This window comes from Pseudorca crassidens, chromosome 12 (genome assembly GCF_039906515.1).
Source record: "Pseudorca crassidens isolate mPseCra1 chromosome 12, mPseCra1.hap1, whole genome shotgun sequence".
NCBI classification, from domain to species: domain Eukaryota; kingdom Metazoa; phylum Chordata; class Mammalia; order Artiodactyla; family Delphinidae; genus Pseudorca; species Pseudorca crassidens.
The window spans coordinates 40,995,970-41,020,244 of record NC_090307.1 but is presented as its reverse complement, the minus strand read 5'-3'; the positions used below and the strand labels follow the sequence as shown (position 1 = coordinate 41,020,244).

The window sequence follows — 24,275 nt, the reverse complement described above, 5'->3', positions numbered from 1 at the left end:
AGTCCATGCCACTCACACAAGAGGAGAATGTGGCTCTGTCCATTACCCCCCCCCCAGTCCACCCCCATAGGCTGTCATTGAAGCCCAGGGTTGCTGGCCATGCATGTGACATTGCTTTGAACTCTATTATTCTCAATATTTTGCATTCTACTCCATCATATCAGTGCTTGATTGAATGCAAAACCATTTTCCTCTAAATCTATTATTGTCTGTTCCCATTTTACGGATAAGGAGTCCAAGGCTGAGAGAGATGAAATACTTTGCTCAAGATCACATAGCTGTGGGTGGTGACACCAGGTTTGAACTGCAGGCTCTGATTGCTTAGTCTATGCTGTAAGTTCACTCTTTACTGCTGTACCCTCAGTGCCTGGCAGGCGCTCAGTAAATATGTGCTGGATGATCTACCTTGGGGCGGTCTGGCATGAAGTGTTAGGAACCCAACCCCAGGCACCTGAGCCACCTGGGTCTGGGCCAAGCTTGGGTTCTGGGAAGCTGAGTGGAATCCATGCTCCTGGGAGTATGCATACACCAGAAGAATGGGACACTCCTTCAGGGCATCGTAGTGCCACCCCACTGACCAGTGGGGAGTTGTGCCTTACTCATTTGCCTCTCCTGCCTCACTATGACCTCTGGAAGGTGGGTCCTGTAGAAGTTGGTCTCGGTGTCGAGCCCCAGGGTACTGACAGGGGCTTCTCCATCTGCCTTGCTCTGGGCCAGGACCCATCCTTGAACCCGTCTCACATGAGTGAGAGCCTGGGTGCAGGCAGAGCTAAGGCTGGGTTCCTGCTGGAAGTGGGCCGTCACCAAGGGAGCTAGTCAGTCCTTAGAGCCACTCTGCTGCTCTTGGATCATTGGATCACAGGGAAAAAGAGGCAACTTGAAGCTTTCTGAGCCCAACTGCAGAAAGCATGGTGGTGCGGGGGCTGTGAGGCAAGGAAGGAGGTTCTGTTTTGGCTGTGTTAACTTTCCAGATATAGTTGGCTACCAAGTATAGTAGTCTGTAAACAGCTGGAAATAGAGCTCTGGAGAGAGGGAGTTGAGGACTGAGGGTGCAGATCAGGGCATCTTTCCCACAACTTGCAATCTCCTCTTCCTGGGTCCTGCAACAGCTGGACTGTCCTTTGCACCCCTGGGGGTAAGGTCGATATCCTGCATGAAATGAATTTGTTTTACTCACCTTTCCAGTGGAAATTCATTAGTTGTTCATATCCTCTCTGTGTTTTTGCCATCTGTCGAGTCAGTTCAATTAATTGTATATGTTGTATTCTTTATTTCAGAAAAACTGTACAACTCCGGTGGACGAGATTTAAGAAGGGCCCTTTTCTCCCTGAAGCAGATATTTCAGGTAAAAAAAAGAAAAAAGTACTCTCAGGTTCTGTTTTTGCATTGCTTGTGGAATTAGATGCAGACAAGTTTATACCTTTTACTGATTACAAAAAGAAAATTCTCTTTAGAGTACAATGTAAATTCTGTCAAAATGTCAGTTGAGTATTTTTACCATACCAACTATTTCAAGCATAATAAGTAAAAAAAGTTATCAAATCACAATGTTTTTCCATATTTACTTCAGATTAAAAAAAAAAGTCCTACTACGGATGTAACTGAAGTCTTGTGTTCTGCTCAATATCAACCACTGTCTTCCTACTCCACCCCGGGGCCCCTCTCTACTGAATGTCACATATAGTGTTTATCATGCAAATGCACGTTTCCATACTAATGGTGCATATTCACCAACAATATGTGATATTCTTTTCTATGAACTGTATATGCGTGTTATCATGCTGTGTGTATCACGCTGCGGCTTACTTAGTGAGAGCGGGATAGGTGTGGGCGTGACCGAGTTAACTGAGTGAGTAACCATTGTATGGAGGAAGCACAAATTTGCCTTATTCATCTTCTATTGGCAGACAGTTGGGTTCGTTTCCAGGGTTCTGCTGTTACAAACCGTGCCGTTAGGGACAAGCCCCCTTGTGCACGTGTGCAAGCATCTTTGTCGGGTTCTGGCTTAACCTTCTCTCCTAAACCTTCCCTCTGCTTCTCCCCTGGGCAAGCCACAAGCTTAGCGATGAGGGCTAGGACAGGAGTGTAGGCGAACTCCAAGCTGTCACCCACAGGGAAGAGGGACAGAGAGTCAGGGGAGGAGGGTGAGGCCGCTGTGCCAAGCAGGGCAGGGTCAGCAGAAGCAGGGTGAGGCTTCGTGGAGAAGATGGAGCTTGTGTCTCCGTAGGTTCATCGTTCTTTCTGGCATGATTTTAGACGCTAGGGTGCGGTCCACATCTCTTCAGTTCCCGTCTCCTTCACATACTTAAAGGATTTTCCGTCTGTGGTAGTTGTAGCCGAGTGGCCGTCCCCTTCATGGGTGCCTTCCTGTCTGAGGGGGATTGGCAGAAAGGCAGGCCAACAGTCCATCCCACCTGCACGTTCTTGTCCCATTTTTAAACTTGTTCAACCATGCATGCCCTCATCTTTTTCCCAGAGCAGAGCCCTTCTCAGTGACAGTGTTTCTGGAGATGAGTCCTCATTTCTCATCTTCCCATAGCTACAGGCGTGACCCTGAGTCACCACTGCTGTCTCATGCCGCATGTCTCAGAAGTGCCTTGGGGTTTGGGGTTGGCCTTGATTCAGGCCGTTTCTTCTGGAAAAATTGTAACAGATGTCATGGGCACCACCTGCTGCTTGGTCCGTCCTCTAGCTTCCCACCAGAGGGGCTGACCAAGTCCTTCTCATGCTGGTTCCGTGTAGCCGTCTGAGTTACGTCTGAAGCTCTCAGTGTAACGTTGAGGCCCTTCTGGACTTGGCCTCTGTGGCCCACCTCCCTGTCCTTGGCTGCAGCTGTCTCCCCTGTGATTGTGTTCTGGGGGCAAGTCTCCTCTGCACCTTTGCCCCTGGACCTATTGCTTCTATCTCAGGATGCGTTGTTGCCCCACATCCACTCCCCATGTCTCTGTCTCCCATCTGGTGTCTCCTCCTGCCAGGGAGATCCTCCAGATGAGCCCTCACTGAAGTCAAGGGTTCTCCTCTATAAAGTTCTCTGTGCTCCTCTCTGGAATGGAATTTAAGATACCACAGGGTGCGTGCCTGAGTCTGGTCATCCGTGAGCTCCCTGGATTCCATCACTGGGTCTTTGGGGCCTCACGCTGTGGCCAGTGCCACTGAAGCAATAGATGAATGAATTGGGCGAACTGAATACTCCTCTCACAGGTGTCTGTCTTCAGTTTTTCCTGGCTCTAATTAAGTAAATTCTTTGCTAATTACTTGCCCCAAAGCTTCACTTCCCACGTATCCATCTGTGTCTCCCTGCTTCTTAGCTGAACAAAACAGAACTTCTTCACCCTCCATTAACCTCCTCCTCTCGAACTCAGATCCCTGACTGCACTTGGGCTGGGCTCTCACCGTGCCAACGGAGGACCACACTCCTGCCACTCCTCACGCCAGCTCGTGCAGCCCCTCAGCCTGCCTGCTGCTTCCCTTGTTCAACTTTTTTTTTTTTTTTTCTGTACGCGGGCCTCTCACTGTTGTGGCCTCTCCCGTTGCAGAGCACAGGCTCCGGACGCGCAGGCTCAGCGGCCATGGCTCACGGGCCCACACGCTCTGTGGCATGTGGGATCTTCCCGGACCGGGGCACGAACCCGTGTCCCCTGCATCGGCAGGCGGATTCTCAACCACTGCACCACCAGGAAAGCCCCGTTGTTCAGCTTTGACTTCTTTTGAAACCTGTGTTCACCTCATTGAGCTGGTGGCAGAAGCACACAGAGAAGAGTCGTTCCGAGTGGCTTTAAAACACTGCAGTTTGTGTACCCTGGGTAGGATATACTCTAAGAAGAAAGAGAACCACACACACACGAAAATCAACTGTTTATAACAATCATATTGCTGGTGGTAGTGTTGGTATTGCTCTTCTGATAATTGTGTGTGTGTGTGTGTGTGTGTGTTCTAATTTTGTCATTCTTAGAGTTCTTAAGGATTTGGATTCTTGGTGTGTGGAAGAAAGTGGCTAGAAAGATAGAAGGGTTAGGTTAAAAAACTCTGGATTCCTGAATTTAATTGGAAGGATCGGAATGAACCCAGGGTGTCTATTATCTTAACAAACTTGCAACAAAGCATATTTCTAGCACTAAGTTTATTGAAGAGGACTAGAAGCAATGGCGAACCCATGAGCAAAAAGCACCACCAGCACCGAGATTGCCGTTTTAAAATACAGAAAGGGACCAGAGCTCCTTGGAGAAATAGCTGACTCCAAGTCTGGCGTAGGAAACCAGAATAAAATAAATAGTAAAATAAACCTGGAACATATTATTATGCAGATAGCAAGGTAGCTATCAAATACTACTAGGATTATTGCCAAAGGGACTCGGGAGCACTTGAAGGGTCTCCCACTGGCTGGCTGAAGATGGACAATTAAGCATCAATAAGGATGATAATTACAGTGGATTAAAACACATCAGGTTAATCTGCATTGATGAGTTCATAATAATACTAAAGAATGACAATGAATTGGTCACCAGTGGAAGGAAGATGGTGGTGAACCAGCACGTTATTTTGAAAAATGGGTAAAATTTTAGAATCAGACATTTAGCTTAACTTTTTCCTGAATGAAGTTTAGGATAATCAAAAGTTCAGTTGAGAGGAAGTTTCGCTTTCAAAAATATTCTAGCTAGCAAGTAAGAAGGAGTGATATAATGAGAGTATCAATGAGAATGTCAGAATTTTGCAACCCTGAATGAAGTAATGGATCTAGGTATCAAGCATCAGGATCTGCTGACGTGATGGAAGTGAGATACAATCAGATATTACATGCCTTCTCATGGAAACTTGCACTGCCATTGAGGATGGGGTCAAGCCAGCAAAATCAACTCTGGATCTGATCCTGCCTTTCTATGCAGTAACCAATTTACAAATGATCTAGGACAGAGGCACATGTTAAACCACACAGCAGGCATGTAATCAGCAAAATCCAGAATATAGATTACTCTGTAGGACAAATGATCTAGTTTCTCCAACACACAAATTTCAAGGGAAAAAAAGAGATGAATTAAAAGACATTTAAAAGTTATATCAGCTAATTGCCACATGTGACTCCTATTTGGATCCTACTACAAAATTTAAAACACTATTTTCGAGACAGTTGGAATTGGTCACCGACTGGACATTTGATAATATTAAGAAAGTATTAATTTTTTATTATGAGTACATAATTTTGAAAAGACTTTCTGTCCTTTGGAGGTACGTATTGGAATATTTATGGGTTAAATGATATGATGTCTGGGATTTGCTTCAAATTAATATGGCAGCAGACAGGGTAGGGTGATAGATGGAGCAGGATTGATATGAGTTGATTGGCACCTGGGGTTGACTAAATTATTCTGTCTTCTTTTGTATATGTTTCAAGTTTTCCATGGTGACAAAGTTAAAAGATAAACACATGTCGGTCTTGTTTCACATCCCCTCACCATACTTGTTCTGTAGTGTTGTCTCTCTGAATTCTCAGGGATGCTGTTTCCACCACTTATTCAGCAAACAAATACTCTTGAGCAGCCTTTGTTGGCATTATGCAGGCAAGGAAGAAGCCATTTGCTACCAAAAGTTTAATCTGTTTGGAAGACCACAGACCTGTGCACAAAACAGCTCTAACACACAGGGCAGGGTTGCTTTGGGTATTGGGTGGATTCCACAGGCTGCAGGCTGTCTGGGGCTTAGATCACCTTCTCCCACACCCACTGGGCTGCACCTCCATCATGTCTTATGTTTTCTGGATGTGGAGGTTCTTTTTGGAACTAGAGTGTAAGGATGTAAAAACAGAACCATTGGTCATTTGGATTGAGTTGAATATTCCTTGACTAATAGGCATTTTAAAAAAATGATCACAGGTTAAAATATGGCTATTATAGAGAATTCTGAAATTCAAGGATAATCTCATACCAGTTAGTGTTAACATGTTGACTTCACTCTAGTTAGAAACCAGTGTTTTAAAAATCATTTATTAATGCCTGTGTACTTCAAGATGTGTGTTCAAAATCTTCTGCGTTGCCAATTTGGAAGATATTTTCTACATTAATCATTCGTACACTTTTATTTTCTAAATACCTTATCTACATATGTGCATAAATGTTAGTTAGGGTTCTGAATTATTTTTATAAACACTGTCCAGTGTTTTTTCCAAGTGCCTTTTCCAGACAGTCAGCTCTCTGCTATATTAATATTAGTGATTAGCTTGAGTGGTTTCTTGAGAGCTTGTTCTCACTTTTTCACCATGAAGTCATGTGTGAATCTAGTTTTAAAGTAATAAACATTTGTTACATGCTTGGAAAAACTTTCTGACTAGACATGAGCTCATCTAAATGTTCACTTTTCACATATGCTGGTGGAAAAGAATATGGATGGAGGGAGAATTATTTTTATTTCCTTTATACATATGAGTGTAAAGTAATTTTCCAAAAACTCATGATACTGTCCCATTTTCTCTTGCTTCCAACGCCATGATTATCTTAAAGTCTGAGTTAACACAGCTGTCTTTCATTACCTTCGGGGCACAGCAGTGCTCCCCCCTCCCCCCAGTGCCCTCTGAATGTTGAGTGTGTTCTTGGTTCAAAGGGAGCATTTGCCTGGCCTGCCCCCTGCTTCCCTCTCCCCACCTCCCCGTTACCTCACGTCCTCCTTCCATATAATTGGAAAATGCCATAAAATTAAAATGAGGGGCTGATTTCAATGTGGAGATGGGAGAATTATACCAGTTTGTCTAAATTATTTTTTCTTTCTTGGAGGTAAACCATGGTTGCTGACCATTCCTATAATAATAACCTTCCATTAAGCTTTCTACTGTTTACATCACTGAGGTTTTTTATTTTTGCTCTGTTGTTATAATTGAAGATGAATGTATCCTAGCTGTGTTTGAGACAAGACAGTGTCCAACTGAGGAAATCTCCTGAAACAGTAGTGGAAAAATCCCTCTTATAGAGCTCCATGGAACTTGTTACTCCAGGCAAAGGACTGGATTTGGGGGCTGGCTGGACCATAGTTAGGTCATCTTGGCCAAAGTTTTGCCCCTCTTGCATCTTCATCTGTAAAGGGAATGTAGGATTAGATCAGTGGTTCTTGAACTGGCTGCCCTTTAGGATTTCCTTGGGAATTTAATAGCAGAGCCTGGGCCCCACCCCAGAAATTCGGATTAAACCCATCTGGGCAGGGACCTGCTTCCTGTCCCTTTTTTAAGTTCTGCAGATGGTCCTGATGTGAGGGAGTCAGAGGTGAGAAGGATCTGAGCACCTCTGAATCCCCTGCAGGGCTTTTTAAGCACAGGTTGCCAGGCTCCACAGTGGAGTTTCCTATCCAGTAAGTCAGGGTGGGGCTGGGTATTTTGCACTTCTAACAAGTTTCCAGGTGATGCATAGGTGCTTGTGGGTCTGGAGACCTCTCTTGGAGAACCACCAGATTAGATGACTCCTGCGGTTCCTTCCAGGTCTTGCCTTCTGTGATCCGGTCATCAGGCTGACCGCCGTGGCTCTTCTGAGCGACAGTGTAGCTGCTGGTCCAGACACACGGCCGGTTCTGTGCTCTGCCTCCTTGCTTGTCCTGCAAGCTGCACGACTTGGGAGGTGGAGAAACTGCTCCCCTACTTTCTCAGATACCATTTGCAAGACGCTCGTAACCGTCTTTAGGGACCGTCTTTTGAAACACACGAGTTGCTTTGAATCCTTTACACGATGGTCTGTGCTGCAGCCCAGTGTTTCCTGTGTTGAAACCCAGCAGGCTTCATGTGGCTGGTCCCTTGGGACCTGTGGGGATACGGAGCCTGGTGATTTCTAAAGAATGAAAAACAGATCACTCTAAGTATTCCTGACAGTCGGGGGATTCATTTGCCTTATCTTTATTAGATTGCCCAGAAGGCAATAATTGGTCTTTGGCAAACAACGATGTGAAGACTGGCTGTAAAATTCCTCTGGCAACAGTTAAGATGCCTCATTTGAATAGAGCAGAACAATCTTCAGAGGTCGCGGTCTGGCGTCAAAGGCTTGTACATAGTTTTCACAGAACAGCCTGGATGGAGGATGGACCGGGACAGTATTTGAAGTCTTTTTTTTTTTTCTCTCTCTCTCTCTCTTTCCCTGTTTCCTGCCAGGATGACAAGGATTTGGTGCATGAATTTGTAGTGGCTGAAGGTCTGACGTGTTTGATCAAGGTGGGAGCTGAGGCAGATCAGAACTATCAGAACTACATTCTGAGGGGTAAGTGACGCCGGGCATGGGGCGGCCCAGCCCCTGCTGCAAGGAGGGTCTGGGATCACCTCCAGGAACTTCGATACTGAGAACTTTTTGAAAGATTTGGTTACGGAGTAAGGAGATGAAGACATCCTGTAGCAAAAGAAGACCCCTTCAGGTTTTATCGATTCCTCGTAACTAATCAGTGACTGAGTTCATTTTACTGACTTTACTTGTAGTCTCTTCCCAGTTACTTTTTTAAATTTTTTTATTTTTATTTTTTTTGTGGTACGCGGACCTCTCACTGTTGTGGCCTCTCCCGTTGCGGAGCACGGATCCGGACATGCAGGCTCAGCGGCCATGGCTCACGGGCCCAGCCGCTCCGCGGCATGTGGGATCTTCCCGGACCGGGACACGAACCCGTGTCCCCTGCATCGGCAGGCGGACTCTCAACCACTGCGCCACCAGGGAAGCCCTCTTCCCAGTTATTAAGAAAAGAATATTCTGCACACTAGGTTCTTTATAATCTCCTTTATTTTGTGAGGAAAGGTGCACACCAAGTGGGCTTGGGTAAGGCCTGCATTTGAACAGAAAGCCCCTCAAAACCGAAGAGGCCAGTTATTTCCTGGGAAAAATATGGTCACCGACTTGGCTTATCACTGGGAGTTCCTGTAGGAAGCGCACATTCCTCACCAGGTCCTCCTGTTTCTGACTTGGTAGGTCTGGGGTGGGCCCAGAATTTGCATTTTAAAGAAGGATGCTGAAAGCTACCTCCGTAATTTCATTTTTTACAAAGTGGTGCGTGTGTGGTGTTTGAAGCACTGATTACCGTTCCAGTTCATAAAGTTAATGCTCTTTTCAGAGTTTGAGTATTTTTGTGCACCTTCCTATAAATAATTTTATTTGATTCCGTAAAATCTGTGAATAGGCAGGGCAGGAATTATTAGGTTGGACCATATGACATAGCTGTTATCAACAGTTTTGACTTACCAAATGAAAAATTTAATATAGTTCAATATTATCTTCATTTTGCAGTTGAAAAATCTGAGTCTCAAAGAGGTTGAGTGTTTTCCTAAAAAATCACTTCCTCTAGGGTGAAGTCGAGCAAGGACCGTGGCCAGGCACTGGGGCACATCATGACTGATCAAGGTTCTGTTCCCCCTTCTGCATCTATGCCTGTCACTCTACAACTCCGTGTTCATATAAGGAAAAAGAAATACCTCCTTTTCTTTCCCTTGGATGAAGGAAAAATACACGAAACGTGTGATTTAATATCAAATGTCCTTGGTTAGAGTTGAATGAGGCAGGCAAAACGAGACAGTCTCCTGCAGTGTCCTGTTGTGTTTTACCCTGAGAAGGTTCCTTACGTTCTGAGTTGTGACCCAGCACCTCGAACTCTCTGAATCCTTCCCCATTTTCTCTGCTCCTGGAGAGCCACTGCAACAAGGGCAAAAGCAAAAGGGAAAACTGACGGCTCATTAAAAAATTTTGGGGGGGACGTATTTTTAAGTCAGTGTTAATTGTTTCTGTTCATTTTGATAAATGCCAAGTGTGTGTGTGAGAGAGGGTTCCTCAGCCTCAGTTTCTCAGCTCCACGGTGTTTGTGAGGCTGGGGAGGCACCTCCTTTTGTCTACCTTCCATCTTTCCCTGGGTGTGTGGTAGGTCCTCATTATAAGCTGTCAGCAGAGATGCTTTGTGGATGAATTTTATGATTTCTAGTCTCAGTATGATTAAAACATTTATATGGAAACTTTTATGGCACGTGTACCAAATTAACCATAAACTTTGTCCTGCTGTGTTGCCTCCGAATACAGCTGTCCTTCTGTGTCTGAAGAAATGCATATAAGCCTTGATTCTCATCCTTCCATTTCCATCCACACTGGCCCAACACCTGGAAGAGGGGACGGCACAGGAATAAGGGTGGGAGCAATTCCTCTATTTTATTTTCCATGGATGCTTATAAGTTGAACCACATGGAAAGAAATACACCTAAAATGGCCTAATTCTGAATAATGGGTCCAAATTCACAGCGTATTTTTTGCGGGGTTTAAAGTATGCATCATTTTAACTTAAAAAAAAAAAGTCTTCCCCAGTGGGTGCTGGTAGGAATGCACAGACCTACACATACCTGTATGGAACTAATAACCATCTACATGTTTATCTTTATTCTTCTGACCCTTACCTAGGAGTGTATATGTGCGTTTTTTTTTTTTTTTTGCAGTATGCGGGCCTCTCACCACCGTGGCCTTTCCTGCCACAGAGCACAGGCTCAGGACGCGCAGACCCAGCGGCCATGGCCCACGGGCCCAGCCGCTCCGTGGCACGTGGGATCCTCCCATATCGGGGCACGAACCCGCGTCCCCTGCAGCGGCAGGCGGACTCCCAACCACTGCGCCACCAGGGAAGCCCTATATGTGCGTTTTTATAGAGCCATCATCAGTGTGAGCATCTTGGTTCATCTGCATTCAAGTCTGTGGCGAGGAGGGTGGCTCTGCCAGCGGTGGTCAGCCCCGCCTTATCAGGAAAGCAAAATTCTCATCAGGAGCCCCCTGCAGACCTCCCATGGATTAGAACTGGGTTGCATGGCCGCCTGTAGCTGCTAGGGAGGCTGGCACAGTGGGTGTTTGGCTTCCTGGACTCCAAGGGGACGTGGCAAGAGAGAAAGGCCTGCCTTTGTGCCTGCAGGTTACTCGTGCGTGCCACATAGAGGGACTTGGGAAGGAAAAACTCAGCCCAGCGGAGAAAGCCTTCCAGTAAGCAGCCCCGTGGTGGTCTGGCTGGAGGGAGAGAGGGCCTCCCTGCCACTGAGTGCATCATCGTATAGGGGCAGGGTAAGCCCAATGGTTCTGCAAGGTCCCAAATGGTGAGTTGTGTCAGTGGTACTTGGCGGTAATGAAAGATGGTGTTGACACAGATGCTTCAGCTAGGCTCTCCGCCCCAGTGTGTGCAGTGGTTTATTAATCTGCGGTGTTCTGATCTGCCCTGGAAAGGCACCGAAAGCAGTTAACGAACGCTTGAGAATCAGAACTCCCAAGCACAGCCAAGGGAGAACCCTGCCAGCCACCTGCTGCTTCTCTGTCCCTGAAGAAAATGCCACCGAGGTAAGACCCTTCCTTGCCTCTGAGCTTCCATTGCCACCACCAAGGCCTTGCCTTCTGATTTTGATTTTCCAGTGATGTCTATTTAATGGAGGCCAGACGGCTACCATCTGTTACCTGGGAAACGAGCGGGTACTCCCTCCCTTTCAGGTTATTACAAGATGTCCTGCTTTCCATGCAGCCGAGGGGCCTTTGCACGCCCACCCCACTTCCGCTGAGTCTCAGAAGACTCGGGGTAACCAGGGCATTGTGTGCACACACGTCAGCACATCTGGACGTATCTGACTGAAGCCCGTGCCAGGAAAGTGTACTTCTGAGGGATGTAAAGGACAGATTTCTTAGGCTGTGACCTTTGTGTTTTGATACAAGGAAACTATCGGTTTTTTCCCCAGCCCACATGTTGAGTTACCCCTTCCTGACCTTGAAGGCATGTAGGCTTTTTTAGGTTGTGATCAGCTGCCGGCAGCCACCAGACATTTACAATCAAGGACAACCTTTGAATTGCCTCTTTGTCCCACCTCATTTTAACCGAATCACCTTGGGTGAAGGATGGTGAGGCCTGTTGCAGATCAAGGGAGAGAAACTGGGAGGAGGTTTTTAGTTTTGTAACTCACCGTTCCCCGGGGAGAAAACGTCATGCCCGCTCTGGGCCACTCGGGGGAAGCGGAGTGGAGGGCGAGGGCAGGCACCTCTGTTGTGGTTTCCACACAAGGCGGGGTGAGCAGGTTTAGGATTGGCCAGTTTGCATTATGTCAGTGGGCCCCGGGGCTCTGGCGTGTGAGAAGCCCACATGCCTGCGGGTTGGGAGAGTGGGCTTGGGCTGCTGGAGAAGGGGACTGACTGACTTCTAAGCAGAGCCTCAAAACTGGGTCCAGACCGCGTTGAAAAACTCTCTTACAAGCCGTAAGGTGGGCCAATTGTCACAGTGCTGTGGAGGAGCATGCCCTTCATGAAGTTTCCTCAGTTTCTATGTGACCATGTGTGAGGCCCCCGGATGCAAAGGAAACAAGAGCATTTGGAGGACCCAGTCCTTTCCACATCTGCTTTTAGGACTCGTTTAAATTATCTTTATTTTTGCACTCAGCCCTCTGTCAGCTGTTTTTTTTAAGGCCCAGGAATCTGTTGCTCTGTGTTGAGGATGTATCTGCTGAGAGGTAAAGATAGGTTTTGAGTTATGGTGTAGCCTAGCGCTCTCCAAAAATGTGAGCCGGCTGCTGGGAAGAGGTCTTAAATGCACCACATGTAGAAATAATATTTATCCGACATTATTTTTGGATGGCTATAGCTAATGCTCTAAAGGGTTTGTGTGTGTGTGATCACCAGTATTTAATATATATCGATAGTGGAATTTTATATCTCACAATTATTCTTATTGAAGTAGGACCTTGAGAGCTATATTCCTGGGAACTTAAACTTTCCGCACACATGCTGAGCCTTCACGATGGGCCCTGTCAGTCCCTGGGAATGAGCCGATAAAACCAGGATGCAGCTCTGCCCCGGAGAAGCTCCCTGGGAGGTGCTGCCTCTGAACCACTATATGCTGTATTGAAAACGTCTTACGTGTTTAGAAATTGCATATAGGTGATCTGCTTTGGGGAAGAAAAGAGAAAGAGATAAGTAGGATCAGTGAGACCAGTTGCCTTTTCTGGCTGTACCTCCAGGGAAGCTGCCTCTTAAGGGCTAGTTTTACATGGATTTGATCATTTCACCTAAAGCAAAGTACCCATTAATCCTAAAGCACCTTAGTCATCATCAGAGCTGGATAAGATCTTAGAGCTCCTTTAGCTCAACCCTTGCATTTTAGAAGAAAACTGCAGATATTTTGTTTGCTTCTGTGGTTTTAAAAAACGTTTTAATGGTTGTCAACATTTAAAAATTGGGAGATTTGACATAAAAAAATCCAGACTTCAGGTCTCCTTGGAAAAACCGGAACCAGAGAATTTCAGTGCCTTGCCAAATATCACTTAAACTTATAGGGGGGAAATGCCTTGTGTATTAGGGGGTCTGTTAATGAGGATCGGGGCTTGTGGTCAGATAGCTTTTGTTGGCATCTACAGCACCAGGAACCAGGCAGTGACACAAAGTGATCAGATGGTAATCAAATGATGATTAAACTAACATCCTCCATCCCAGGAAAACTTAAAAGTTTATCTTTTGACATTTCAGAGCGAAAGAGGAGAGCAGAGGGTGGGTTCAGACTGTAGATGGGGAGGGGAGGGAGGGGCCCAAACTGGCACCAAGGTGAGGAGATGAGCACAGAAGGGGGAGAGCTGCTTACTTCCTGAATCACGCATCCCTTGGATACTGTTTTCTACCCTCCAGCCTGGCCTGACTCTCCTCCACCCCCTTACCCTAGTCCTGAGGTGCACCGGACTGTCTCGGAGGGAACTTCCTCTTTCTTACCTCTTGCCGGGTCAAGACTTCAGGAATCAATCATGGCGGCCACGTGGCCAGTTGTGTGGATGGCACGGCAGCCCAAGTGTCCTAGTAGTGTTTGTCCCCAGCCCCCCGGGGAGGGGGAAGTTGAGACCAGTGTCAAGGGCAGAATCTTCCTTCACTTGATGTTTCTCCTCTTGGTCAGTCAATGTGACAGGGGCCGTTGTCAGTGAGGAGTCATGTTGGCTGGCACAAATTAGCAACCCATTGGGCCAAATTGAACCTGCAGAGATGAGAGTGTCAGAGCATCAAGGCCAGTGACGTAAAGGTGGCCAAAGATGGACATGGCTGACAAGAAAACTTTGTAAAAACTGAGTGATGTAGATATTTTTCTTAAAACAGAAATAGCTTTTATAACTTTTTATTGTATAATTTGTGAGTACACAAGTGTCTGAAAAACAAACAGCATAAAAAGGAAAAACATGAAAAAAAAAAAGGAAAAACATGAAAATCACCCATAATCCCACAAGACGAAGACCATATTCTACCCACCCATGTACGTACTTGCTTTGCACATGCCTTTTACAGAAATGAAGTGTCCTCTACATATGTTGTCAAACTCGTCTCCTGGGAGGGAGCAGTGGACCTTGGCAGCTGGCTTTGTGATGGCTCCTAGACCTTGGCACAATTCTGTAACTTCTTTAAACCGCTGCTCCCTCACCTACAAAAGGGAGATAATACTTTCTTTATAGGAGTGTTGTGAAGCTTAAAGAGCTCATAGAAAGGTCTAAGTAAAAGACTGAATTGTAGGTGTGACAGTTGTTATCAATAATAATCAATGATATTAATGCAGCACCTGTAATGGGCTGAATTATGCACCCCTCAAATTCATATGTCGACATCGGACCCCCCAATGCCTCAGAACATGACTGTATTTGAAGACAGAGCCTTTAAAGAGCTAATTAAGTTAAAATGAGATCATTGGGCCCTGATCCAATATGACTGGTGTCCTTATAAGAAGAAGAGATTGAGACACAGATCTGTCCAGGGGGAGAAGACGGCCATCTACAAGTCAAGGAGAGAGGCCTCGGGAGAAACCAACTCTGTGGACAGTTTGAGCTTGGACATTCGGCCTCCAGAACTGTGAGAAGTAAATATCTGTTGCTTAGAGTTGTTGGGTTCAAAGATTCGTACATTTTTGTGTTGCTTTTGCTTGAATAATTGCCCTCTAGGGATGTGTGCGTTTATGTTTCCACCAGTGACCTCCATTTCTGCTTATCTGCCCCAGGCCGGGGGTGATAATTTTTTGGTAATCTTTGTCATTCCTGGTCATTAGGGTGCACTTATTCCTACAGACCAATTTTATAGTCATTTTTATAAAGTGGCTTGTAAATTTTAGTTGTCATTGTGTTAATTTTGCCCATTAATTTGGGAAGAATTGACGGCCTTATTTAAAAATTCAAAACTGTTGCGGGCATGCTCTTTCATGGCCTGGGACAAATCCTTTGCAAGTTCTCCATCTAACTCTTGTGTGCAATGTCCATTTCCTTCTTGTTTGTTACAGAATTTTATGCATATCCCCCCAGGTGTGTTTGTATTTTGTTTTTCTTATTTATTCATTTTTGAATTAGGTCTGGTATTTACCGCATGAAAGGATGAAAGGATTCTCTTGGGTCTTTTTCCTGTTTCTTTTGTAAACTTGGTTTGGGAATGTCATCTAAGAAAGGTCTCTCTTGCCCTCCTGTTTTGTTTCAGTCAGGGAACACTCTGTGTCTTGGGGCCTGGGTTCCTCAGTCGTGGCAACCGCTTGGTTAAGTCAGTCAGGCTCATGGGTGAGGTCCTTTTCCCTGAGGGAGAGTTAGCTTCCTCTTCCTCTGTTTGCATGTCGAAATTCTTCCTTTGAGGACTTGGATGCGTAGCACGCCTGCTGGAGACTTGGTCTGTCAGTTCCGGGCATTCACCAGCTGTGGCGTGTGGGCTGGGAATGGCTGGAGAAGCTGGGCCACTCATAGCCGTGGGACGTGGTCTCCGCAGTTTGTTTGTGTATTTGTTTTTCTTCTCCGCTGTAGTTTTTGAGACCTCTGCGTTTGGTGTCTAATGTCCTCTGTGCCCTGGTGTATCTCACCTCGGCCTGACCTTTCTGCTCACAGACCTGGCGCGCTGTTGGAGACATGGCCTCCAGGTTGAACTAGCCACACACCTGCTGTGAGGGGTTTGGTCAGGGCAGGAAAGCCAAAGACCGCCCTGCTTGGGGAGGGAGGCTGAGTCACTGCTGCCGCTGCTGTTGGTGTGTGGTGACAGAAGGGTCACCCCGAGTGCTCTGAGTGTCCCATCTGTGGCCCCGCTTGCCACCCTTGCCGTCCTCACCCTGTGTCAGGCCTGCACCCCTCTTAAAGAAATGGGTCAGAGGAGAGTCTAGAGCTGCGCTTATGTCTTTCCTCTCCCAGCCTGTTCAGGCACAGGGGCCAAAAATGGACTCGTGCTGGGGTACTTTATGTCTTTCCCGTGGCCCACATGACCATCGGATACTGTGGACTTGCCCAGCTTTTCTCCAGGACTTTCTCCCAGGAGAGGGAGCTGGTGCTGGACACACCACTCCCCACGGCCAGCTGCAGTCTCTGGTGTGTCTAGACGGACCCCTCAAAGGCCGTGGTGTGTGGTTGTCACCCCAGTCTCAGGGCTCGTGGAATCTCTTCTTCACTTGTGCTTCTCATTGGTCATTTGGGTAGGTTGGTAAGAAGGGGTTTGGAGGCTTCTGCTTGTGCTGCTACTTTTCTGGAAGTGCAAACTCATCAGAATCATCATTGCTTATGCTCTGGGTCCTGCCAGGCCCTCAGTCTTCAGCACTGCGTGCAGGAACGTGGGGTCAGGTGGGTGAGGGAGCGAGGGAAGGTCAGAGCCGGGTCCTGAACTTCGATGGGACAAAGTGCCCTTTGTTTTTCCTCTGGGTTCTCAGGTGAGAGAGGCAGGTGCTGGGTTAGAGCACAGGTGAGGCAGGCAACATGCATGTCCCTGAGCCCCTCACCACATTGGACAGCAAGCAGTGTATCTGCCTTTAACATCTAACTCTAGATGAGTACTTCCAGCTTTAAACATGATTTTGGCTTTCCTCTTCACTCCCTTGCAAGGTATTTTTCCCCTATAATTAGATGACACTTATTTTGGTAAGTTTACCTTAGAACGAATGAGGCTTTTCTTTCAAGTTTTAATTTTTCTGAAGTAAAAATCAGTGATTAATTCTGCTCAATTCTGTTAAGTAGTAACAGAAGCACTTCACAGGATAGTCTTTGTGAAGCGATACACGGCTAGGTCTACCTGGTCAACATTATCCCCAACCTGGAGCATCATTACGCCAAATCATGTGAAATTGCTGATATGTGACCATTTAAAAAAAAATTTGTTTTTAATTTATTTTTGGTTACGTTGGGTCTTCGTTGCTATGTGCGGGCTTTCTCTAGTTGTGGCCAGTCGGGGCTACTCTTCGTTGCGGTGCGCGGGCTTCTCATGGCGGTGGCTTCTCTTGTTGCGGAGCACGGGCTCTAGGCGCGCGGGCTTCTGTAGTTGCGGCACACGGGCTTCATTGCTCTGCGGCTTGTGGGATCTTTCTGGACCAGGGCTCGAACCCGTGTCATTGGCAGGCGGATTCTCAACCACTGGACCATCAGGGAAGTCCATGACCATTTTTTTTTTTTACCGTAGAAATGGAAAAGCTGAATGGTTTAACTTAATATTATTATCATAATTTAAGTTTGACTTGTTCCTGGATTGCTAAGATGCTTCTTTAAAATTCACTTCACGTTCTGTGTAGAGTCATAGCCCTCCGGAAATTCAGGCAAGTTTGCAGACCAAGGTAAAAAAAAAAAACCCAACCCACTCGCCAAAAACCCCCTAAAAGCCCTTGCTATTTTGTTCAGTCGTGCATTCGAGCACTTCACCCTGTCATAGTCTCAGCCAAAGAGATTTCTCCAGAATTTTCCTCTCCATTAGCAGCCCCCATCTTCTTCTTTATTATGAGATGAGAAGGAAAAAAGAAAAGCAGTGTTATTTGGCCATTCCTACGTGTGGAATTTTCCGCGACTGAATCTCGTTGCTCTGTGTTCATCAGGAATTTTTCCACTTTATTTACACCGAAGATGTGCCTCTGCACTCCATTCTTCTCTCCTTGTTCAGTGGACTTTTCCAGAGGAACTGCTGACGAGGTGTACCTTGAATCACAATTGTTGTTTCCTGCTCTTTCTCTGGGCACTGTGACTTCCCCAGCCAGTGATGTGCACAAGGTCCCCAAGCCCAGGTCACTCTGCAGCACTTCAGATCTGTGGAGCTGGCGCGTCCTGGGTGTCCCCAGTGCACCATGTCCAAACCCCAACCCGACAGCTTCACCCCCCGGCCAGCACCCCATGGCTCTATCCAGCATATGGATGAAGAGCACAGTCATCCATCATATTCGGGTACTACTGGGGGCCTCCCAGACCCCTCTCTCTCACTCACTCTCTGTAATCATCAACTATCAAATTTGGGCTCTTCTACCCTTCACCCGCTTTCACGTCCTTGCATCTCTTTTCATTCCCAGTTTTAGAGTCTGAGGTCAGACCATCATTTCTTTTCCTTCCTTATCTGCTCTCCTAGCCCCCTAACTAGTCTCTCTGCTTTCAACCCTGCGTTCTATGGTCCATTTTGCCCCCTGTTGCCCGGTTGACCTTCTACAGTGCCCAGCTTCTCTCCTTGGTCCTTGGCGTACACGGCTAGTGGCTTCTCTCATCCTCAGATGAAGTCCTGGCCCTCCCACGTGGGTAGCGCCCACCTTGGTCCTACCCTTGTGTACCTGTTCAGCTCTCTGCCTGGCCTCAGCCTCACCCCTCCTCACCTGGTTCACGCTTTATCCCTTGCTTCCTGCTTGTCCTCAGGATGAGGCTCAGATACAGAATTCTGCAGGAGACCTTCCATTGCCCCTCTGGTATCTTGGCGCTCTCTGCATACCCTGATCTTTTTTTTTTTTTAACATCTTTATTGGACTATAATTGCTTTACAATTGTGTATACCCTGATCGTGACACTCACCTCACTGACAATAAATATTTGTTGAGTATAAACTATAGGCCAGAGACCCTAGGCTAATTCCCTGCACCATACTTGGCTGCTTTCGTGTCAGTTCCCATCCTTGACGCCAGGCACATTTTAGGAGCTCAGTGAAAAGCAGCTGAAGGAGAGAGTAGATGGATGATAGAATGTCTGCAGGGAAGAGAACTCACAATGCTTGAGGAAGCTGCTGGTTTGTACTAAGAACTCGACAGAGCCTGGACTTGCTAATCTGAAGCTTTAGCTCACCAGATCTTCTTGTTTTGGAAGCACTACAGCACACGTTGATTTGTTTTCGGTACTTAGAAAAAAATGCCAAATTATTGAATTTTTCTTTTTGATAAGCTTACTAGTTCAGTCATCAGTATAGTGAATATCTTGATATTTTTACCATTTTCTTTATTTAAGTATAGTTAATTTACAATGTATTGGTTTCAGGGGTACAGCAAAGTGATTCAGTTATATATATGTGTGTATATATATTCTTTTTCAGATTCAGTGTATATCTTGATTTTAAATTTGTCATGATTTCCTGAGATAAAATACACACAAAAATGGGTTATACTTTATAACTGGTTTTGGTTCTCAAGGAATTATGTACCTGCCACCAAAATAGATATGTTATGAGTTCCTTGGTGTCAGGAACTCACAGACTTTGTGGCCCCAGCTCCAGCCTGCTCTTTGGTGTCATGTAGATCTTCGACAGATATTTGATGAAAAGAGAAAGAAAGAAAGAAAGAGAGAGAGAGAGAGAAAGAAAGAAAGAAAGAAAGAAAGAAAGAAAGAAAGGAGGGAGGGAGGGAGGGAGGGAGGAAGGAAGGAAGGAAGGAAGGGAAGGGAGAAAGAGAGAGAGAGAGAGAGAGAGAGGGGGGAGTCCCCAGAGACATGACACAGAGCTCTGTCTATTTGATGAAGAAAGAAAGAAGGAGAGAGAGAGAGAGAGAGAGAGAGAGAGAGAGATAGAGAGAAAGAGAGAAAGAAAGAGAGAGAGAGAAAAGGGAGTCCCCAGAGACATGACACAGAGCTCTGTCTATTTGATGAAGAAAGAAAGGAAGAGAGAGAGAGAGAGAAAGAAAAGAGAGAGAGAGAGAGAAAGCAGAGTCCCCAGAGACATGACACAGAGCTCTATTTGATGAAGAAAGAAAGGAAGGAAGGAAGAAAGAAAGAAAGAAAGAAAAGAGAGAGAAAGAAAGAAAAGAGAGAGAGAGAGAAAGAAAGAGAGAGAGAGAGAAAGGAGAGTCTCCAGAGACATGACACAGAGCTCTGTCTTGTATTCTGAGTGATTGTGGGTAAGTGTGCAGAAGATGTGAAATGGGGGGACAGCAGTCATATGCTAAATGATGAAGTGTGATTTGGAGGGTTTTCCTCTGAGTTGGTTTTTGGTACCCTTGTTACATCAACCGCGTTATCCCTTGCTTCCTTTCCCCTGCCTCTTCTTTCCCCAGCTCCTGAAAGCCAGGCTCTGCCAAAGCCACTCCTGTGCTAAGCTGGCCTGACTCATTTCTGGAGTCAGTTCCCGCAGGCAGAACAGTGCTCCGTGGCCCACGCCGCACACACTCATCTCTGCCCCTGGTGCCTTCTTGGCTCTAGGGTTTCCTGACACACTATGAGGGCACCTGACCGTCCCAGAATTAGAGCTCGACTCCTTTCTCTCCCAGGTGACCCTGTCCTTGGAGCTGGCCTTGATCCTGCAAGGGTTTAAGTAGGGAATACGTTTAGATGTAGTTAGATAAGTAAGGGTTGTTTTTGGAGGAAGGGACAAAATTGTTGCTTTTAAAGGCAGATTAGGAGCAATGAGTAGGAGTTACAGGAAAGTGGTTTTTGATTGAAGACGAGCTCCAAGAAGAGAGTTGGAAGATGAGTTGATTTCTCTTGCCAGTGTAAACTGATCAGTGGTGACTTTCTGGGGCATTCTGCTGAGGATTCTGAAGCCACATCCAGCATCAGCAGAAAGAGTGCCACGACTGATTAGTGATGTCTGTCAACGGCTTGAGACGTGGGGAGTGAGAGCAGGATACCAAATATGGCATTTGCTTATTCTGGGGGACACTAGGCATTTTCGGAATGTTTGTTGACTTGATTTCAGACAGGTGTGTGGGACGATTAGTTTTCCCACCACAGAACACACTGCTTTGCATCGGAAATGTTCCACCAGAGCCTAGGTTGATGACCTGTTAGGGCTGCTGGGGTTGGGTAGGGTGCTACTGGGTGACCTCATCGATCCCTTCCAGCTCTGAGATTTCTGTGATTCTAAGTAAAACATAAAAAGCAGAAGGGATGGAAGCAGAGCCATTTGACTCTCCCTCTTCTGCATGTTCTGTAGCAGTTGTTATAGGATTCCCTAGGCCACCACCAAGCCTATGTTGTCCTTTTCCAGAAAATTTCAAAGAAGACCGTCTGGTTACATGGCATAGATTCCAGCCAAGTCATTGAATAGATAGATAAACTGCCCTTAGTCATTTCGGGGCCAGCATTCCAATTTATCTGCAAGAGTTTGAAGGATTAGCAGGGGGAGTGTTGGTTTCTACCCAGGAATTCATCTGTACATGGTGAGGTCAGGAGCACAGGGGACAGTGGTGGCCTTGCTGTTTCTCCAGAGCCTGAGGCCTGGGAGCTCAGAGGACTCACAGAAACATCATGGGTTGGACTCACTACTTAAACATGGCCGGGCTGGAGAAGTGGGTTGGGAGCTATGAGGACAGGCCCACGACAGGGCCACCTCCTTGGCTGCCTTCTTGACTTCCCTGGCATCACTCCATACCACCACCCTCGTCCAAATAGTTTCTCTCCCTGTGTGCGCCTAGCTGCCCCACACCCTTCGTTCCAGATGCTCTTCCTGTCCTTTGCACCAGGTCTTAACTGGAGGGTTGCAAGAAGATTGACCCCCTCCTAATTTTATATTTCGTTGCTTTTGGTTAGTTTGTGGCTCTAATTTGTCTCTGGCTGGAGGCCTCAGTAAATGGAGTTGGGCTGGTTCATTCATCCGTCAGTGAGTGTGACCTGATTACCTTACCTGAGTCAGTCACTTTGGGGCCTGAGTATAGAGAAGCAGAGAACGATACGAACTAAATAATTACAGGTTGTGCTGTTAAGTCCAAGAATAAGGTGCTAAGGAGAGTGAGCTTAAATTTAGTTGGGAAAATGACGGGCATACAGTGGTCAAGGCAGAGTTCTAAGATGGCCCAAAAGATTCCTTCCCCCGGTCTGTGCCCTGTATAATCCTCTCCCCTTGAGTGTGGACAAGACCTGTGATTATGATGGATGTGTGAACATCACAAAACCGTGATTAGGTTGCATTATGTGGTAAAGGCGAAAGGGTTTTACAGGTGTAATTAAGGTCCCAAATCAGTTGAATTTGAACCCGTTAAAAGGAAGCTCATTCTGTTGACCTTGAACAAGCAAGTTGCCGTGAGTTCTACAGCTGCAAGGAGACTAATGCCGCCAGCAACCACATAAGCTTGGAAGGCAAGCCCAAGCCTCAGATGGGACCACAGCCCCAGATGACACCTTGACTGCAGCCTTGAGACACCCTGAGCAGAGGACCCAGTTAAGCTGTGTCCGGACTCCCGCCCCATGGAAATTGTGAGATAATAAATATGTGTCGTTTTAGGCTGCTAAGCGTGTGGTAAGCTGTTATATAGCAAAAGGAAGCGAATACAGTTACATACAAACGATCGCCATACAAAGCCATCTGGATGGGCTAAAATTGGTACAAAATACCATGTGACCTCACAAGAGGCCGACGTCTTGGGGAGCCATTAGGGGAAGGCTTCATGAGGACAAGGACTTTGTATTTTCTTCTTGGACCTTACGGGCAACCACATGACCGCCGCCCATTCCAGCTGAGCCCCCCACGGTGCCCTGCGGCTGCTGGAGTCATCGTCTCTCACGCTTTCCTGAGACCCCTCACTAGGGTGCTGGCTGCTCCTGGGACCTCTCAACTACTGGTGGAGTCCAGGCCTGTGCAGTTAAAGGGCTCTGTGCTGCACACCAATGGGCAACTAAAGGAGAGGGTGATCCAGGAGAAAGTTCAGTGTTTCCAGTATGCCAGCATCAGGAGAGGACATGGACGTCTGAAAAAGATTGGGCTGAGTATTATTTTTCTTTTTTTAATAGTTATTTATTTGGCTGCATCATGTCTTTTATTATTATTATTTTTAACATCTTTACATGTTAAAAAAAAACATGAGTGTTTTTTCTTTAACATCTTTATTGGAGTATAATTGCTTTACAATGGTGTGTTAGTTTCTGCTGTATAACAAAGTGAATCAGCTATATGTACACATATATCCCCATATCCCCTCCCTCTTGCGTCTCCCTCCCTCCTGCCCTCCCTGTCCCAACCCTCTAGGTGGACATAAAGCACCGAGCTGATCTCCCTGTGCTATGCAGCTGCTTCCCACTAGCTATCGGTTTTACATTTGGTAGTGTATATATGTCAGTGCTACTCTCTCACTTGTCCCAGTTTACCCTTCCCCCTCCCTGTGTCCTCAAGTCCATTCTCTATGTCTGCATCTTTATTCCTGTCCTGCTCCTAGGTTCTTCAGAACCATTTTTTTTTTTTTTAGCTTCCATGTATATGTATGTTAGCATACGGTGTTTGTTTTTCTTTCTGACTTACTTCACTCTGTATGCCAGACTCTAGGTCCATCCACCTCACTACAAATAACTCAATTTCGTTTCTGTTTATGGCTAATATTCCATTGTATATAGGTGCCACATCTTCTTTATCCATTCATCTGTCGATGGACACTTAGGTTGCTTCCATGTCCTGGCTATTGAAATAGTGCTGCAGTGAACATTGTGGTACCTGATGCACCTGGTCTTCGTTGTGGCACGCAGGATCTTCGTTGAGGCATGCGGGATCTTAGTTCCCTGACCAAGGATCGAACCCGGGCCCCCTGCATTGGGAGTGTGAAGTCTTAGCCACTGGGCCACCAGGGAAGTCCCTGGGCTGAGTTTTAGGAAGAAAAGGGAAGTTGGTAAGCAATCACATGGGTCATCTTGCCCATGAATTAGAGATGGTTGACCAGGCACAGGGGCTCCGGGGCAAGTCTTCAGAAGTGGTTTTTGCTCATCTTCTTCCACATCCACACCGTTCGCTCCTTCACACGTTCACGCATCCGGCACGTGCCCTGTGCAGAGAGCAGCAGTGGGGGGGTGGGGAGGGCTCCATCTGAGGCCCCTCACTGCAAGGAACTTGGCAGTGCTCTGAGGATAGGAGCCATCAAGTAAGGATGGATATACACAAAAACACTGTATTAAGTTGGGTTTTGGATGAAAATCCTAAAATCCTGTTTTTTCTCTCAACTTTGCTTGCATCAGCATTATGTTTCCAAAGGTGGTTGATAAATTTTAAGTACTTCAGTCCTATAGAATCCATTTCAAAGACACAGAAAACTGTTTTTCAGTTATTCTTTGCTCAGTCATTCAAGATGTTTGCTTTTCAAAATTCAGCTTTTTTTAAAACAAAGAATCAGCTTAATGTATCACGTTTCATGGGAATTTCATAAAACATGAAATGTGGTAC

The 24,275-nt window shown here is 46.3% G+C and overlaps 1 protein-coding gene across 11 annotated transcripts in view; it reads left to right on the top strand.

Annotated features, from left to right (window-relative positions):
* The window catches only part of FHOD3 (formin homology 2 domain containing 3), a 492,898-nt gene that overhangs the window by 205,603 nt on the left and 263,020 nt on the right, over positions 1–24,275 (top strand). For all 11 annotated transcript variants that reach the window (XM_067699289.1, XM_067699291.1, XM_067699286.1 and 8 more), the window contains 2 exons: positions 1,278–1,345; positions 8,117–8,222. In XM_067699289.1, coding sequence (XP_067555390.1) covers positions 1,278–1,345; positions 8,117–8,222 — 174 coding nt within the window. The remainder of the gene's footprint in view (positions 1–1,277; positions 1,346–8,116; positions 8,223–24,275) is intronic.